Below are 18,059 nucleotides of genomic sequence, written 5' to 3' on the forward strand. Positions count from 1 at the left end.
TAAGGAGGTGAAGGGCTTCTGCATCAGCATACATCTTGGCAGGATTATTAGTGAATAGCAATGAACTGTCATCTCAAAAGAGTGCAATTTGCTTTCAATTTGTGGACAGCAACCAAGACCCATTCATGACTGCATGGACGTCTCACTATTGTGCAATTGCTAAACAGTAATCTATGGCAGGTGTAGGAAGAAGGTAGATCTTTGCGTGATCTGCAATAGATCAGTCAGGGAAAAGAAACAAATGGAGAAGTCTATGCTAGCTTAGCTTAGATAGCTGAACTGAAGAGGGCTGGGGAAAAAACCAAGAATGAGTTTGTGAGTGAAAGCTCAGTTCTCACACTCAGGGAAGGGGAGGGGGATAAATTAATAAATAAACAAATAAATCCAGGGGTGAACACATGCCCTGCAGTAGCCTGGTCATTAGTTCTAAGTACCTGGGGGCCTCATAATCACTATTTTTCATTTGCGTTCAGCTGATGAATATTAAGATTCTCACCAAACCTAAGCTTGCAGATCCTGTAAGCCTGAAATCTTCCCATCCCTGATCTCTGTAGGGCACACAGCTGAGAGCTGGAGAGATCTGTTTGTGAATGTGGAGTACAGAAAAGACTGCAGATGGTGCCTGTTCTAAGGTCTCAGTTACATACACAGAACACTCTCTATTTACAAGAGCTTCCGTATTCATTGCAATGGAAGCTTCCAATCACTAAACACATTTCCCTTGTGTATACAGCTCACTCAGCAATTAAACTGAGAGCTTACATATATGCAGGAAATCCCCTTGCGCACAGCTGAACTGATGTTAACAGAACAAAGCAATTGCCCTTTCAAGGCAGTTTTAACATAGCCTTAGGATTATTTCATTTATTTCAGAACAATAGGATAAAAGTGCATTAAAGAAGCTATTAAGTAAAAGGGTTAGGGCCTTTTTTGAAGTGGGAACATAAATCCAGAATAAAAACTAGAATAAAATTATATTCTAGAATACATCTCCCCCTCTGCCCCAAACCTTAAGTTTCTGGGCACCCCGTAATTCAGAATGTTCTGGACTGCAACAGAAAAAGTAAAGTGATGCAGTAGCCAATCTGAAGCAGCAGATGGCGCTTGAAACACTCTTCATATTCAACATTCTCTTTTTTTTAAACTTAACTATTCACACTAAATTATTCACACATTAAACTATTTAACGGACAATTTTTTGATATTGTTACAAGTTATACCATAATGATTTCCTAAAAATGTTACTGAATATTCAACAAAATATTTTTGTAAACTGTTCTGGGAACCATGTAAGACTGTTGAACGGTATACAAAAGCAACTACAAACAAACAAGAAGGTAAATCCTAGTTGTTTTCTCCACTCCCTTCCTCTGGAGTTCAGGTTAAGCTAAGAATGTTTTAGCCTCCACTCTGGTTTTTCTGAAGCTTCATACTTGTGACTTCAGAAGTGGTTCCCATGAGTATGAGTTGGTCCACTTGTTGAAATGACTACTTGTGTGTAACACAAGCAGTGTTAAGTCTGGAACTTAAGCCAGGAGCATCATTAAGTCAGTTCAAAGAACAGGACTTGGGAGAATGTCACATGAATTCCTTTTTCCAAGGTTATGTGAATGATTATTTGTACAGATAATCTGCCTGCTGATAGGAAGCCGTTCTTAGGAAATACAGAGCATCATCCCTTGCTCTCAAGTGTTGCTGAGTGGACAGGCTTCAGGGTAACCACCATGAAGGTACTTCAGTTTAGCAACAGTGATTTATGGACTCCAAACTAAATCACGCCTTGCTCCACTCACAGAGGCCATTAAATATCTACAACCGCCACCAACAGTAGCAAAAGGATTCCAATATATTCCAAGCACACACTATAGCGTTTCATACCTTAATGTGAAGAAAATAATGATCCTTCACTTTGCGTTTTAGCTGAATGGCAGTGGAAAGTACGCCTTGTTGGTTAATCTCAAAAGCATTATCTTCATTTCCACTCACAAGGGTGAAAAGGAAAGGTGGCCCGTTGTGGGAAGAATCGTTGTCTGTCACCACCAGCTGCTGGATGTTAAACCCAACAGGCTTATTTTCCTGTTCAGACAGAAAGAAGTTGCAGAAGTGGATCTTATACTGGAATACGCTTTTATTAACCAGAGTGTCTCATAAGGATGAGTTAATGCTGCTTTGTTAATGTTGCTATACTTTCTGCATCGGTGAGGAATCTATTCAGGTGCATACAGGCTTTCACTGTGTGAGAAGGGCAATTTTGTCCCTACAGTATAAAATGGTTTTTGTCATTCGTCCTAGTACCACAGTCTCCTTACTGATGGCTTACTCTGATGCAATAAGCATCAAAAACTGTGATTAAACTGGCCATCACGTGGCGACTATAACGTCCTCTATACAAACAACTATGTTAACTGGACCCAAAGTACAAAAGAGGAAATAATTCTTCTTATAATGGTCCCTATTTACCCCACCCTTCCCTATTCTGGAGGACTTCAGAAGCATTTGGACTACAACTCCCAGAATTTCTATCCAGCAGGGCCACTGACTGGGAGTTCTGGGTATTGCAGTCCAAATGTGTCTGGAAGGCACAAGGTTGGGGAAGGCTGATTTACATGCATGCACCCTCAAGTTAGGAGTTGCCAGACCCCAAATTACATTTCCAACATTTCTGAGAGAAAGCACGCACACTGTGTACCTGGCTTTATAAAAGTGCAAATAATGGAAGGGAGAAAACCCACACTGTGGGTGCTGTTTACTTACACAGATGGTGAAATTTCTCTTTGGGAGAAAAAATCAAAAAGAAATTTCAGAGTTCTGAGTGAAAAAGGTTCAGTGGAAATTGTGTGCCCCTATCCTGGAATCACACGTAGGACTGAGATATAACACTGGGAGAAAAATGAATGTGTTTTCTTTGTAGAACATGCGGCTCCCAGGTGGTCTCCCCTCCAAGCTCAGGCCAGCCCAAACCTCCTTAGTTTCAACATGGTGGATGCCTTATGTACCTTAGATCCCACCCTTCTTCCTCTTACAAGGAACCCAATTCATTAGTTTACAGACAGTACTTCATATAGAAAAGAGTACTTTCTTTAAAATGTGAAAAACTTGCTTTATAAATGCTAGCAAATAAATGAAGTTCTAACTGTCAATAGCATGGGAACCGTAGTTTGCCCACCAAATGTGGGGTATTCTTCAAACAGAAGGTATGTTGCTTAGGCACAGACACTCGGTCCCTGTTCCACCCACATCAAACACATAAAACAACCTGGCCTGGGTATATGCCAAATTCCACCAAGCACAACCTATGCATCAGGCAGGACCTCGGAAAAACAGATAAAACTGGTGAACTAGTTTCAAAGAGCTGTAGTTCCCTCCGATTTGCTTTGCTGTGAGCTCTCTCACAGGCACTGCTGAGGTTGGCTGCAGCATTAGACGGGACAATGAGCTGACCTAGTAGGACAGTTGCTATGTATAAAACGACTGACAGTCAAAAGATCCTGGACTACTTCCTGCCTGTGTGGTAACCTCCTTGTGAAGCAAATCTTTTAATCTCTCTGTCATTCCACTTCCTATCTGGTTGAAGGAGGACAAAGCTTACTGTCTCCCGTCTTTGTCTGGCTCATCCATTTATGGTGTAACCCTATCATGTCCAAGGCCATCAACTCCACGTCATACTATTTGTTGTTGTAAAGCGCTGTCAAATTGTCTTTGACATACGGTGACCCTATGAATAAATGCCTTCCAACATGTCCTGCCCTTGACTGCCCTACTCAGCTCTTTTGAAGGTTACTTCAATGAGGAACCTTTAATTCTGCACCTGTATTGTTGCTATAGTTGAATTAAATATTCAGACATCACAAGTATAATACTCATTGTTAACAATCTTAAAACACAGAATTCAATATTCTGACGATGAGGGAATCAATCTGCTCACATCTACTCTATAAAGTTATAATACTATCAAAGGAAGGAGGCATTCAGAGGAGGGATTTCTATTTCAAATCAAAGCAGATTATAACACTCTTCATATCTTAACTAACCAGCTTCTAAGTTTAGAAGCACTGCATTATTAGGGCAGGATCATGGCAAAGAGTCGCAATCCAAATCTTCCAGTGCCCTTCTTTCTTGTCAGACAGCACAGTGTCCTCTTTCTGTGCATTTCTCTGTGTGAAGCTCATGGGCAGCTCATATCTGTATTTAAAATAGTACATTTGCCAACTTCTCCCTGCTGCTTCAGCTCAATAAACATTACAATCTTTCTCCTCTCTTGAGTGCATTGAAATGTAATTGTTTGACTTTGAGTAGTGCAAATTCCAAGAGTCCTTATCATTTCAAATCCAGCCTTCAGATGACACTGTAACACTATTCTTGGCATGGCAAGTTACATTTGGGAATATGTTCAGGGCTTTTAACAAGTCAATTTGAGCGTACGTATTTGGACTGTAATACAAAGGGGCCCTGCAAATAGATAACTGGCAACATTTACCACTATTCATTCCAACCCTGGTTTTCAGTGAATCTATAGCTGAGTGTCCCACCCCATGTGGGAAACTCTTGCCAGTTTAGAGTCCAGGGACTGTGCAGGATCCAGGTGAACTCAGTCCCAAGCTAGGGATGAAGTCTCAGTTTGTGAGCCAGACCAGCAGTGCTTCTGCACTGTTTGGATTTAATCTTAGTTTATGCATCCTCATCCAGGCTACGATTGAACCCAGTCAAAATTATGGTGGAAGTGCACCAGTGCTACAAAAACCCAAGATCAGATATCAAATGCTACAGACCACTACATAAATTACCTGGATAATAATACTGTAATTCCCTTTTGCAAATATGGGTGGGTTGTCATTTACATCAGATACATCAATATTGACCATAGTTGTGTTGATTCTAGGTGGGTTTCCATTGTCTGATGCTTGAACTGTCAGAGTGTAACCTGAGATCTTAAGAGTAAAACACACACACACGTACATTAAAAGGAAAGAGCAGTTAAATAAAATAAAAAGCAATAGAAACCACATATTTTGAAGCTGTTGTATAAAGATGTTTTGTGCAGAAGATTGCAAACGTACAATATAGCACCTGGAGACTTCTTTTTCCACACACACAAAGAGTTCAGCTCTGATCACTTGCCTATTACAACATCAACTACACACCTTCGACAACACATCTCAACCTTAATCCTTGGTCCTTCCATGAGATAACTTCTCAGACTGGCCACTCTCACGACATCATGAACCTGATTCTCTTGAGCACACACAGGATTCAGCATGCTGTAAAACTGCATGCTCCATCCTCCACTAGGATGCAAAGCTTTTCTCTTTGATGTGATGTCTGAATTGGCAAACTGTACTTAATATGTTGCCTCCAACCAAGGCCTGAAGTGGGTTTATGAGCAATGGTTTGAAGAGAAAATGCTAATCAGAAGTGCCAATTCAGACTTAACAACTAGGAATTGTTAAAGAATGCTGGGAAATGGAGGAGAGAACCTCCATGAAAGGGAAGGCATTCTACTGAGCCAATAAAACATGGTTTGGATGACTAGGCTGCTGATGATTGAACCAAGCCATTGCCTTTCCCACCAGTACTCCACCTTTAACGGCAATATTCTATTGCTTGTACCTTGTCCTTGTTTACATTTTGGTTCACCAGATTCACAATCACTAGAGCTTACTTGATATTATCAACTCCAATAAAAGAGTATGCCCATAAGTAGTGCAGTTGATTATTATTGATCATAATCTTATAATTTGTCCAAAATATGCATTACATAGGAGTGTTGAAATTTAGTTAATCTATGTAAGAAAGGCTTTCGGGACAGAAGCTGTGATTTCCAGGATGGCTTAAGTTCTGCTCTCCCTCCTTCATTAAAGAACTGCCTGGGGATGAAACTGCAGCAGCAAGAACCAGATCTCACCACTCAGTGACACGCTCAGATCTCCCTTCCCTCTTGTTAAGATCATTTGTATGAAAACGTAATTGAAACAAATGGATATCATGCAGCAATACGGACAGAGGATTATGCAGCAATCTCAACATGTAGCAGCTTACCATCTCTCTGTCAAGAGGTTTAGCCACTTTGACTTCGCCCAAGGTGGGGTCAATTGTGAAAGGGTTCCCTTGGTTGCCATCTATAATTGAGTACCGGATGTGGTTGTTCAAGGGTCCATCAGCATCAGCTGCCATAACCTAGAGGGCATCCAGTTCTCATTTAAAGCAAGTCCATGAAGACACAGGCATATTTCCAATAAGCTCAGCTTCTTAAAATAAAAATTCTGATATTCAGGACATATGCTGAATATCCAGAACCATCCATACAGCCTTTTTGGCTGATGGACACTATAGAAATATATAAACAAACAAGCTGCCAGTTAATTAATTTGCCTTTAATCTCAGTAAAATTGCACTCATAATGCAGAACAGTTCACACAACAATTATTTTGGACTCTCTGATGTTCTTAGACCCTCCCTGTTAATTAATATTTCAAAAATCTTTGTCATTAGAGAACAATACCACCCCATATAGCACCTCTTAAGAATAATTTTAATTTTTTCTAGAACATAAGAAGTATATAAGAATATGTCAGGGCAAGGGAGAATGAAGAGACCTACTGAGATAACAGACTGTTCCACTTCGGCATCTTCACTGATGACTGCCGTGTATGTGTCCTGACTGAACACTGGCGTATTGTCATTGATATCTGTAACATTGATGGTCACCGTTACCACATCACTCAGGGATGGTGTCCCTCCATCTGTGGCTTCCATGGTCAGATAGTACTCAGGGGAGCTCTCGTAATCAAGGCTCCCAATAATAAAGATGGCACCTAGAAGAAAAAACCACACGCTAAACACTTTTCTATTAAGGCAAATACCTTGATGACTGGAACAATAAAGAAGTAATCAGTAAGCTATTTCAGGGCCAGTGAGCACTTCTGTTTTCAAATGTCTTTCAAATATCATAATGCACCATTGCATCTCTTTGCTTTGTGGAGCACACAAATTAAGTGGAAGTGTTGCTCAGGAAAGCAAAGACCTGTTTTCAAAGTTAGAGCAATTCCCATGTATCTTCAGGCCGGAATAAACACTCTTCTAATAACACACAGTGAAGCTGAATTGAGACTATTATATTTTAGACCTATGGCAAACCATTTTCTGGTACCTTTTATTAGTCTAGTATCTTTTGTCACATTATTAATGTGACAAACTGCCATCAAGGCTGCTGAAATAGCGGACGTTTCACAATTAAGATGATATGCAAGCAAACAAGAGGAGCCCATTAAGACCTGCTCATGTTCGCAAAGCCTATATTTCAGACCTGTGTTTCTTACACACAAGGATATTGCTTCATGGCATGAGGTGAAACTGTGCCCTCATCTCTGGAAGCATTCTAGGGAAAGTTGAGGTCAGAAGAAGAAAAGGAAGATCAAGTAAGGGATGAACTGACTTTATACAGGAAGCCACAGCCTTGAATTTACAACAGCTAATCAGGGATGTCATGAATAGGTCCTTTTGGAGGACTTCTGTTCAAAGTGTTGCTATAAACCAGAGATGACTTGACAGCACATAACAACAATTTATCCCACATTTTTGCTATCTTAATGACTTTCATCTTCTCAGACTTGAATGAATAATATTTGACTACATGTAATTTGTTCATTAGCATCATAAATAGTATGAAGTGCCTGATCATGCCTAATCTTGGAAGCTAAGCAGGTTCAGGCTTGGCTAGAATCTGGATGGGTGACCTGAGTGTGTGATTCTATGATTATAGTTGTAAACTGCCAGCAGAGCTTTGGCTATGGGTGGTACAGGAATGTAAATGACAGTAATTACTGTGTGGAGGTAAAAATAAAGCAAGGAATATTGCCCATGAGGTTGTGATGGATTGGGCATGACTTTGCGATTAAACAACAAAAATAAAAACCTACATGTCAGTTACTAATTCTGTTCATTTTCCTACCCATTAGCAGCAATAGGTGATTACCTGTTTTTGAATCAATACTAAATTTCCCATGCTCATTCCCACTGACTATGGAATAAGTAATTTCTGCATTGGCTTCAATGTCTCGGCTAGCAGCATAGACTTGAAGAATCTCCATTCCAATCATGGCGTCTTCTGATACAGTTGCACTATACTCTCTGTACTCAAAGACAGGTGGATTGTCATTTATATCCAGAACAGAAACCACAAGAGTGCCAAGAGAAGACAGCCTTCTAGGGGAACCTTCATCTTCAGCTTTCAAAGTCAGCGTATACACAGCCTGTAACTCCCGATCTAAAGGCTTTTCCAATCGAACAATCCCAGAGAATTCATCAATAGAAAAATGTCCATCTGTAGAATCTACCAGGGAATAGTGAATCTTCTGATTTAAACCTACAATTAAAAAAGCAAGTCTTTCAATGGTATTCTGTAATGGATTTCTTAAGCCACTATTCCGATTTGCTGCATACACATGCACACAATCTATATGGAAAAATATGAAGAATACTGAAACATCATATTATGCACACAGTAATCACATACACATTTGCACAAAGGTTTGGTCAAAACAGCCTTTCATAAAGGCACCCCACCTGCTGAGTGCATGGGCTCCAGTGTCGTAAGAATATGTGTGTGTTCATGTCAAGTCAAGCCATCAGCTACAATCACCCCATGACCATGAGGCTGATTTGGGTGGCTATCTGCCAGCGAGGTGACCCTGACCCTGGTAATAGGTTCCAAGCATCCAGAAATAAAAGCAACAACCTTTTGGCAGCAAATATGCCTTTTTCACTAGGGCACACATGGGCAACACAAGGCCTTCGGGCTGCATATAAGCCTCATTGTACACTGAATTTGGTGGCAATGGCCAGAAAAAAGTAGCTTCTGCATTACAGAGTGCTAAAAGGTCAGCTTCAGCTTCAGAACAAGCTAGTTTTGGATTGCCACCAGATTTTTTTTTGGGGGGGGGCAACCTGTGGGATGCTGGTGAGGGGGGCAAAAGTGCCCCCTGGACTGCCTGCTAGGATCTCTAGACCTGCCCTACTGGCTGGAAGATTGTGTATTATGAAGCTTATAGGTTGATCTCATATGCACCTAAGGCCAGTCATTTATATGGGCTTATGAACAACAAATTCCATACAGGGAATGCACTGGGATGTTCAGTTGGGAGTAAGGGATGTTATGCCCTGCAACACTTATATCTGCATATCTGAGTCACAGAATGAATCTCAAAAGGGGCTAAAGCTACGAAATACAACAAGCAAACAAATTCAGATTAGTTATGAATTATTCCAGTGGCGCGGCTGTATTAGAAATGCTTCTCATTAAGTCATACCTGCATCTGCATCAGTAGCTTGAACTCTTGTCAGCAGAGTTTTTGGCTCAGTGTTTTCAAATACTGTGACAGAATATGGATCGGTTGTGAACTCCGGGGTGTTATCGTTCACATCCTCTATATTCAGAATAATACTGGCTTGACAAAATCTTCCTCCTCCATCTGAAGCCCTGACCATAAGAGTATATGCAGATTTCTGCTCACGGTCAAGCGTTGCTAAGGTTTTCAGTTCACCTGTAAATGAAATGACAAAAAACAAAGCCAAGAAAGGGCATTAACAGCATTTGAGCATCCCACAAAGGATATGAGATTAATCTTAAAACTAAACTTTTGAGTTGAGTTTTTAGTATTAAGTAAAAAATTATTGATTTATCTGATTTCTACTAGAGGAGACCCCCAAAAAACAGGAACTATCTTCTGGAGGGCGGCCCCCTTGTAATACAGGCTTCCCCTGCTAGGTGAGTGTTCTAGGAATCCATCCGCATCAGTGTACCCAGCTGGATTGTTGTGAGAGGCTGCTTTTCGCTTCAGAGAGGCTTTTTTGGAGACTCAAAGTGTTTGCCTATTTTGTGATGGCTGATTTACATGAACAATGTGCTGCAGTGAAATTATGTTCGGCTGAGTGTTCAGCAGTTTTTGACTCAAAACAGCATGACCCTTTTACCTCCCTATTCACCCGATCTCACCCCATGCAACTTTTTCTTTTGTTAGAATTTGGATGAGAAACGTTTGCTGATGTGGAAGAGGTGAAACAAGAAATGGCAGAAGCACTAAAACCATCAAATCGACAAGTTCAAAACCTATTTGAGCAATGGAAAGAAGTCTTGACAGGTGTATTGCATCAAACGCAGAGTACACAATAGATGTATTGCATCAAATGCAGAGTCTCAAGACTGAACATGTAAAAATAAATACATGATTTCTTTATAAATAAATTCCTGGAGGTTTTTTTTTTGGGTCCCCCCATATGCTGGCCAATATATATATATGTTTTATATGAGGAAAATCCCTAGAACCAATGGCATAAATCCACAGTGATAAAGGATATTTAAAGACAGACCCACAAAACTACCCTCTGCCCATTCAAGTACTTAAAAGAAGTGCACACATTTGAGTGATGCTACAAACCACAAAACTGGTTTGGAAAAATAGGAAAGCTTTTCAGATTTCCTACAAATGATTCAAGTGACATGGGTATTAAGATGTGTGAAGAATACATTTGGGGATGGGAAACTGCTGAATTCCCTTGTCAGCTTCCCTGACTCTGGTCTACTTTGCAGTGACCCTGAGTCCTAGTTCCTTGTGAGCATGCCCAAATGTTGCAGGCACTTGACAGGAACTGAACCCATGTGCTCCACAAGCAGCATCCCTCTCCTGTGTCAGGTGCAGCAGCCCAAGCATGCTACCCCTGGCATGGTAGAGAGATGCTGCTAGTGGTCATGTTGGACTTGCTGCGAATGGAGCCATATGGGACACTGAAGACTGGTTGAACAGGGCTCACCAGGAACAGAGACCTGCAGAACCACTACCAGTGTCCTTTTCCTGTGCCATCTGCAACAAGAAAAGTTGTCGGTTGCAGAACCTTCATTTTATTCATGCTTTCAGGCTTCCTCTTGGCTCACCTTGCTTTGCAAGACAGGGGCTGAGCATGAGAGGAAGTCTGCAAAAACCAGAAGAATGGATTCCACTAGGGTTTGCCCTAACCCTAGTGGGTTTTCTCAAAGAACATTCCTGCAAAGTATTGGCTATCCTGGAAAAGTTTAAATGCCTCAGGTTGGCTATGGAACATGGCAAGTGAAAAAGATAAGCCACTAAGGCACAGGAGACTGTGAAATGTGTTGTGGTGGGACAGGGAAGCAATGCTATAGATGGTGGTAGCTTCAATTCTACATAGATTTAGAAACTCACTATACTGAATTCTGTTATATCTGACCATATAGTAACAGTCGAATCTCTTGAAGCAGCTTTCAAAAAACTACTGTTTCACAAGAATTCAATGTACACATTATGATTAGGGCAAGAAATGAATATACTAAAAATGTTATTCTAGAAATCAGCAGTGTCCCTCTCATCAGCTTTGAGAGAATGAGGTATAGGGCTAGGAAGTGGGAGCCAGGATTTGTGTCTCTATTCATGGTCAACCTTTATACCACTTTGAGCTTCTGGGAAAGGACAGCTTACAAAGGTAACAAATGAATAATGAACAAATTATACAGAATATTCATCAAGGTTGTGCAATGGTAATCATGGAATCAGAACAGAGATAGAATTATAACAATTTCAAGCATTAACAAATGAAACAAAATGGAACAACCAGAGCTGCATGTATAAAATAGTCTTTGTTATAATAATTAAAGATGCAAATCTAAATACACTTATGAGCACTGAATTTTGTGAGACTTCTGAGCAAATACACAAAGGATTGAACTGTAAAGTAACTCAGTTAATGCATCTGCTGAAAGCGAGACCTATTCAAACAAGTGGGTGTAACAGGCCAACAATATTTTGATTCACTTTTTGTCCTTCACCATGCCTTTGTCTTCTCTATGCCACATGCCTGACCATTCAAACATCTAGGAGAAGTAATTAAAGGCAGAACACTCAAATAGGGCTGAGAGCTCCGGCCATGTTCAACACTGCGACAGGTCACACCAGCCAAGGCTGAAAACATGTGTGGGAGAGCGCTTGACAGACCTCGGTCTTCACAATTTCAGCTACTCTATCTCCAGGTATGGCACTGCTAAGCTGATGCTCGATTTAGCCCATGCAGGAAAATGCAATAGCTCTAGTTTGAAAGCAGGGTCCTTTCCAAAGCTGCACAGGAAACACCCTGTCTGGGATTTGTCTCCCATGCAAGGACCACATGGTTCCATGCAAGGACCACGAGTGGTAGCTCTTCATCCATCACAGTGCAGCAGAGGCCTTTCCTACTGCAGCATATCTGCCTCTCAGTGGTGCTCATCTCTGCAGACTGAGGCCAACAGAGAACCCAAAACACAGAACACTATCCCCCTCCGCCCATTAACACCAGAAGGTTAGTATTGCACCCCTAGTCTGTAACAGCCTCTGAACACTACCTGTCTCGGGTCCAAGCATGAAGTCTTCTGCTCCAGAACCATGCAGTGTATAAGTTATTTCTGCATTGGAACGAATATCTGCATCTGTGGCTGAGACCTGCATGATGAGTTTGCCCGGTGGTGAATCTTCTGAAACAGCTTCATTGTATAATGTCTGAAAGAATATAATATTTGGGATGCAGGAGTATTAAGCAATTGCATAAGAGACTGGGATATGAACTAAGGAGTGGTGTCACTACCAATACTAGTACCTTTTCACAAACAGGACTATTGTCATTTGAATCAAGAACTTTAACTTCCACAACAGCTTTTGTTGCAAACATCCCATCAGTAGCTGTGATATTTAGAAGATAATGATCTTTTACTTCTCTGTCCAGAGGCTTTCTGACGTATACTTTCCATTCATTCTGTATATTTTCCACAGCAAACTGTCCCAGTGGATCACCTCCTAAACAATTAATAATAGAAAGTCACTCATCTGAAAAAGGCTAGACTGGCTTAGACTGTACAGCAAAGGAATGCATTCTGGAACTGCAGTGCTTGCATATGGAAGGCAGAAATCACTTCTGCAGCTCTCAGTTCTGACATGTGTGATGGGCAGAGGATGAGAGCCTTCTATGCAGTACACAGCTAAAGAAGAGCCATCTTGGTATTGTGGCCTCAAAAGATCCCTCCTTCTCCCATCACGAGCAATTAAGTGTCCACATGCAAACAAAATCAGCACTGCAAAAGACATGATGGACCCAGCAAATAAATGGAGGCGCTTTTAAACTTGTCTTGACTCCTTCAAGGGAATCTTTTCGATATGGAATCCTTGCCAATAATTATATCGAACATTTGTTCAACTGTGCTGCAGAGATGATAAAAACAGGTTGCTTACCTGTAACAGATGTTCTTCGAGTGGCCATCTGTGCATTCACACATATGGGTGCGCTGCACCTGCGCAGTGCATAGGCTGGAAATATTGAAAGCTAATGGTTTTGGTGGGAAAACTCTGCTCCCCTCCCCCCTCGGTAGTATATATAGAGCGGAGTGTCTGCCATTTTCTCCAGTCTTTGGAGACCGAATGTTCGCCACCTCACAGAAGAAGATGGCATAACAACTTATCAAGTACCGCCGTAGTCACCCACGGTACCGATGACATAATAAAGTATGAGGTACCGAAGCAGTATCATACGGTACCGATGAAGAAACCACTCACCGACGCTGGGCAGGGCCAGTGGGTGGATTGTGTGAATGCACAGATGGTCACTCAAAGAACATCAGTTACAGGTAAGCAACCTGCTTTTCTTCGTCGTGGCCTCTGTGCATCACACATATGGGTGAATAGCAAGCTTACCAGAGATGGTGGTGGGCAGTGTCATCATTGAAGAACAGCACAAAGAACAGCTCTGCCGAAGGAACAGTCTCTTCTGGCACGCACGTCAAGGCGATAGTGCTTTGCGAAAGTACACGGAGTAGCCCAAGTTGCGGCCTCGCAGACCTCCTGGATCGGGACACCCGCAGCAAACGTGGAGGAAGCCGACACCGCTCTAGTGGAATGACCCCTTGGAACAACAGGTAAGTCCATCTTTGCAAGCTGGTATGCTAATGAAATGGTTTCAACAATCCACTTTGACAGTCTCTGAGACGAAATAGGTGATCCTTGGTCCCGTTGAGAGTACTTTACAGAAAGTCTACTGGAGTGTCTAAGAGACTCTGTGTGTGATCTATAGAAAGCCAAGCGTCATCAAACATCCAAGGTATGCAAAGACCTTTCGACTGGGTTCGATGGCGATGGAAAGAAGGCAGGTAACACAATCTCTTGCTTCAGGTGGAACAGCATGGCAACTTTAAGCAAAAAAGTCGGATCCATCCTTAGAACCACCTTTTCCTTATGGAAATTGACATAAGGCGGATCAATTCGAAGAGCACAAAGTTCACTGGCTCTACGAGCTGATGTAACCGCAACAAGGAAGGCCATCTTCCATGATACGAGATGCATATCGACAGTCGCTAAGGACTCAAACAGTGGTCTTGTAAGTGCCTGAAGGAAAAACCAAAAGACTTCATGTGGGCATAACCGGCCAAATAGAAGGATGAAGATTTTGCAGTCCTTTAAGAAATTTTCAAATAAACGGTTGTGAAAACACCGACAATCCTTGTACCATACCCCAATAATGTGACACGGCAGCTGCATAGACCTTAATTGAGGAAGGTTTCAGTCCCGAACGATGCAGTTGCAGCAGAAACTGAAGAATATTCTCAACCGAAGCTGTAATTGGATTGAATGAGCGTGATTTCGCAAAGGATGAGAAGCGGCACCACTTCGCTGCATAGGATTTCCGAGTTGATGGTCTTAGTGCAGACTCGAGAATCCTTAAAACATCTGGATCCAAAGAGCTCGGTCCCGACAATATCCCCGCCGGTACCGAGTCAGTGAGGGGGTCAGATTGGTCGTGAGTTGAGGTACCAAGTGACCTAGTAGATCTCTGTCCGGAAACAGTTTCTTGAGTTAATGAATTCTCCACGCAGTGAGGTTCAATGAGGACAGGTCCGGGTGATGGACAGTGCCCTTTTGTTGAGTTAGTAGATCTTGGACGGAAGACGAAGGAAATTGCCGTTCAAGATCTGAAGGAGAGTGGAAAACCATGCTTGACAAAGCCACCAGGGTGCTATGAGTATTCCTGTGGCATCGTCGTGTACAATCATCGAGACGACTTTCATCAGTAGAGGAATAGTCGGGAATGCGTAAAACCTGAGAGTTGTCCATGGGATCATAAGGATGTTTCCCATCGATCCCGGTCCTATTCACGCCCTGGAGCAGAATCTTTTGCACAGCTTGTTTTTGTGGGTAGCAAATAGGTCTATGTCCGAATGTCCCCAGTGTTGGAATAACTGTATACAAACATGATGATTCAGTTCCCATTCGTGGATGAGTGACATGTGTCTGCTCAAGGTGTCTGCTTCCTCATTGTCGGTCCCAGCAAGATGAACCGCCAAAAGGGTTATACCCCTCGGGATGCACCATTCCCAAATGTCCATGGACAGGCGGGCCAGAGCAGTGGACTTTGTTCTGCCCTGTTTGTTGATATAGAATACTGCCACTATGCTGTTGGACGTGAGCTGTATCACTTGATGGCGAACAACTTCCTCGAAGGACCGAAGTGCCTTGAAAATTGCTAGAAGCTTGAGGTAACTCAGTGACTCTTGGCGGTTCCACATGCCTTGGGATCAAAGCCCTGTGCATAGTGCACCCCACCCGAACAGCGAAGCATTGGTATATAGGGTCAGCGTCGGGTGAGGGGTGATGAAGGGGGTCCCCATGTTTAAATTGGCTGGGGTCATCCACCAAGTTAATGTTTGTACAACAGTGCAGGGCATACGAAGTGGTTTGTTGGGCAAATCTCTTTGTGGACGAAAGTTCTTGTTGAACCAGAGTTGAAGAGGATGGAACTTCAACCTGGCATGTGGGACAATGGTGACTATGGCAGCCATATGACCCAAAAGTCTCTGGATTGAGAGCGCTGTAACTACATTGTTTTGTCGGATCTTAGAAATACAGAAATACAGAAATACAAAATATAGAAGCGGAGGCTGTCCTGACGAGCTAGAGGGAGACACGCCCTCGCTACCATGGAATTGAGCTCCGATGAAGTCTATCACCTGTGTAGGGACAAGGGATGATTTTTCACCGTTAATACAAAGTCCAGATTGTCCAACAGATCGTCTCAGACTCGATACATAGATTCGTATCTTCTTACTGTGGGCTGAATCTGCGAAAGCAAGTCCCAAGATTGCGTCATCACCTGCCACAAAGTTGTAATAAGCGGTAAGACAATTGCAGGTGATTGCTCTCCCCTGACAATGTCGTAGAACTTGTCGCTGCTCGGATCTGGCTGGTGTTGCACCTCGATCTCGAGTGACCGAACAAGTCTAGACATGAGCTCCCCAAATGAGATATGGGGCTCTTCAGGTGATGATGGTCCCTGAGATGTAATAAGGCCATCCGGGGAGGTGGAATCAGCATCCGAGGCGGAGTCGGGCCCGAGGTGATACAGCTCCAACGAGGAGGTCCCTGGTGAAGTGGGACGTTCAGATTTGACCCGCCTAAAGGTGGATGGCATATCCTCATGGGCGGACGGTGAGGAACGGTCCCGTGGGTGAGGATGAAACCAAAGGAGTGGTAGTTCACCCAACCCAACGGGTAGCTGTAGTAGGGCTGGAACCATCCTTCTTCCCGCCTCTTGTCCAGTCGGGACCGAGGTGGTGGTGATGGAGATTGGTCTCGGGCTCTCTCCGTGGGCATAGGAGTCAGAGAATGAGCCCTAGGAGGGGAGCCTTGAATCTCCCCATCGGAGATCGACTCGCGATGTGGCTCCTCAGGCAGTTGAGCAGGTAGGCCCTGTTGTGGAGCAGGTTGTATTGGAGACCCTGGTGGGGTAACCTGCATCGCTGCTTGAAGCATCGGTACCGATGGTGTTGGTACTGAAGCTGCCGCCGGGATCGATGGTGCTGTCGAACCCGAATCCCTATGCTTCTTCTTATGGGGTGGTTTAGCCGCCTTATCTTTCTTCACCTTGTTATGGGCCGAAGATTGATCTGATCCTCCGTGCTTCCTCTTTTCCCATTGTTTACGCAGGGGGGAAAGAGATTGCTGAGCCCCGGAGGGGGAATTTCCATCATCCGATGGATGCGGCTGAGGCATGGGCAGCGTGGGCAAAGGGCGTTGTCCGGGCATGTCCAAGGCAGAGGCTGGGCATTGAGCTGACGTGGTCGAAGCTACGGCCTTGCACTTAGCACATGGAGCATGTCCTGGCCCGGGCTTTACTGCAGGCTGATCTGATTGCACCAGCGCTTGGTCCCATAGGAGTTTTCGCAATTGGTTCTCCCTATTTTTTCGCTCTTGCTTAGTAAAAGCAAGGCAATGGTGGCATTTATCCGTCCTGTGCCCCTCGCCGAGGCAAAGGAGGCACAAGTTGTGAGGGTCTGCCGGGGACATTTTGGACCCACATTCTGCACTTTTGCGGAAGACTGCCCGCTGCGCCATCGCAGAAACAGGAGAATTAGAATATAGGAAAGAGGGAAAAGTAATATTTTTGGGTTTGTTTTTTTTAATATATATAGGAAAGAAGAAAAAAAAAGGAGAGATAAAGCTGTAACAAGGGAATGATAACTTGGAATAAGAGCAAGAATGTTAGAACAGTAGAAACAACGAACAATACTGAGTCGAGCGAGAGACGAACAGGCACGAGGCACAGCGAACAGCGGTCGCAAAAGACTGGAGAAAATGGTGGACACCCCACTCTATATATACTACCGAGGGGGGAGGGGAGCGGAGTTTTCCCGCCAAAACCGTTAGCTTTCAATCTTTCCAGCCTAGGCACTGCGCAGGCGCAGCACCCAGATCTGTGATGCACAGAGGCCACGATGAAGAAGCAGTGCAGGAAAGGCATATCGGAGCGATGGGGAAGAAAACAGTTTTCTGTGCTTCCAGATACATGATGCTGCACAAATGACAGCACAGTGGAGTTCTTATCCTGCCCCTACCCTTCTAAGTTGGAGAAAAAATGCCCACCCGATATCAATGTATTGAGAATCTCTCTGCTTCTACCAGGAAAGACTTCTACTGGTATTTCTTTACAAGTGGTATAACCAAGGGTGGGGAAACACAGCACAATGACATCATAATATGGAG

At 43.2% G+C, this 18,059-nt stretch overlaps 1 protein-coding gene across 10 annotated transcripts in view; it reads right to left on the minus strand.

Annotated features, from left to right (window-relative positions):
- Positions 1-18,059, minus strand: part of FAT1 (FAT atypical cadherin 1) — a 127,114-nt gene that overhangs the window by 18,454 nt on the left and 90,601 nt on the right. For all 10 annotated transcript variants that reach the window (XM_044455259.1, XM_044455258.1, XM_044455249.1 and 7 more), the window contains exons 11-18: positions 12,634-12,830; positions 12,383-12,536; positions 9,306-9,539; positions 7,973-8,362; positions 6,598-6,812; positions 6,037-6,174; positions 4,785-4,928; positions 1,879-2,076 (exon numbers count right to left, since the gene is read on the minus strand). In XM_044455259.1, the coding sequence (XP_044311194.1) occupies positions 1,879-2,076; positions 4,785-4,928; positions 6,037-6,174; positions 6,598-6,812; positions 7,973-8,362; positions 9,306-9,539; positions 12,383-12,536; positions 12,634-12,830 (1,670 nt within the window). The remainder of the gene's footprint in view (positions 1-1,878; positions 2,077-4,784; positions 4,929-6,036; positions 6,175-6,597; positions 6,813-7,972; positions 8,363-9,305; positions 9,540-12,382; positions 12,537-12,633; positions 12,831-18,059) is intronic.

The sequence above is a fragment of the Varanus komodoensis genome, unplaced genomic scaffold, assembly GCF_004798865.1.
Source record: "Varanus komodoensis strain SLA01 unplaced genomic scaffold, ASM479886v1 scaffold8, whole genome shotgun sequence".
NCBI lineage: Eukaryota > Metazoa > Chordata > Lepidosauria > Squamata > Varanidae > Varanus > Varanus komodoensis.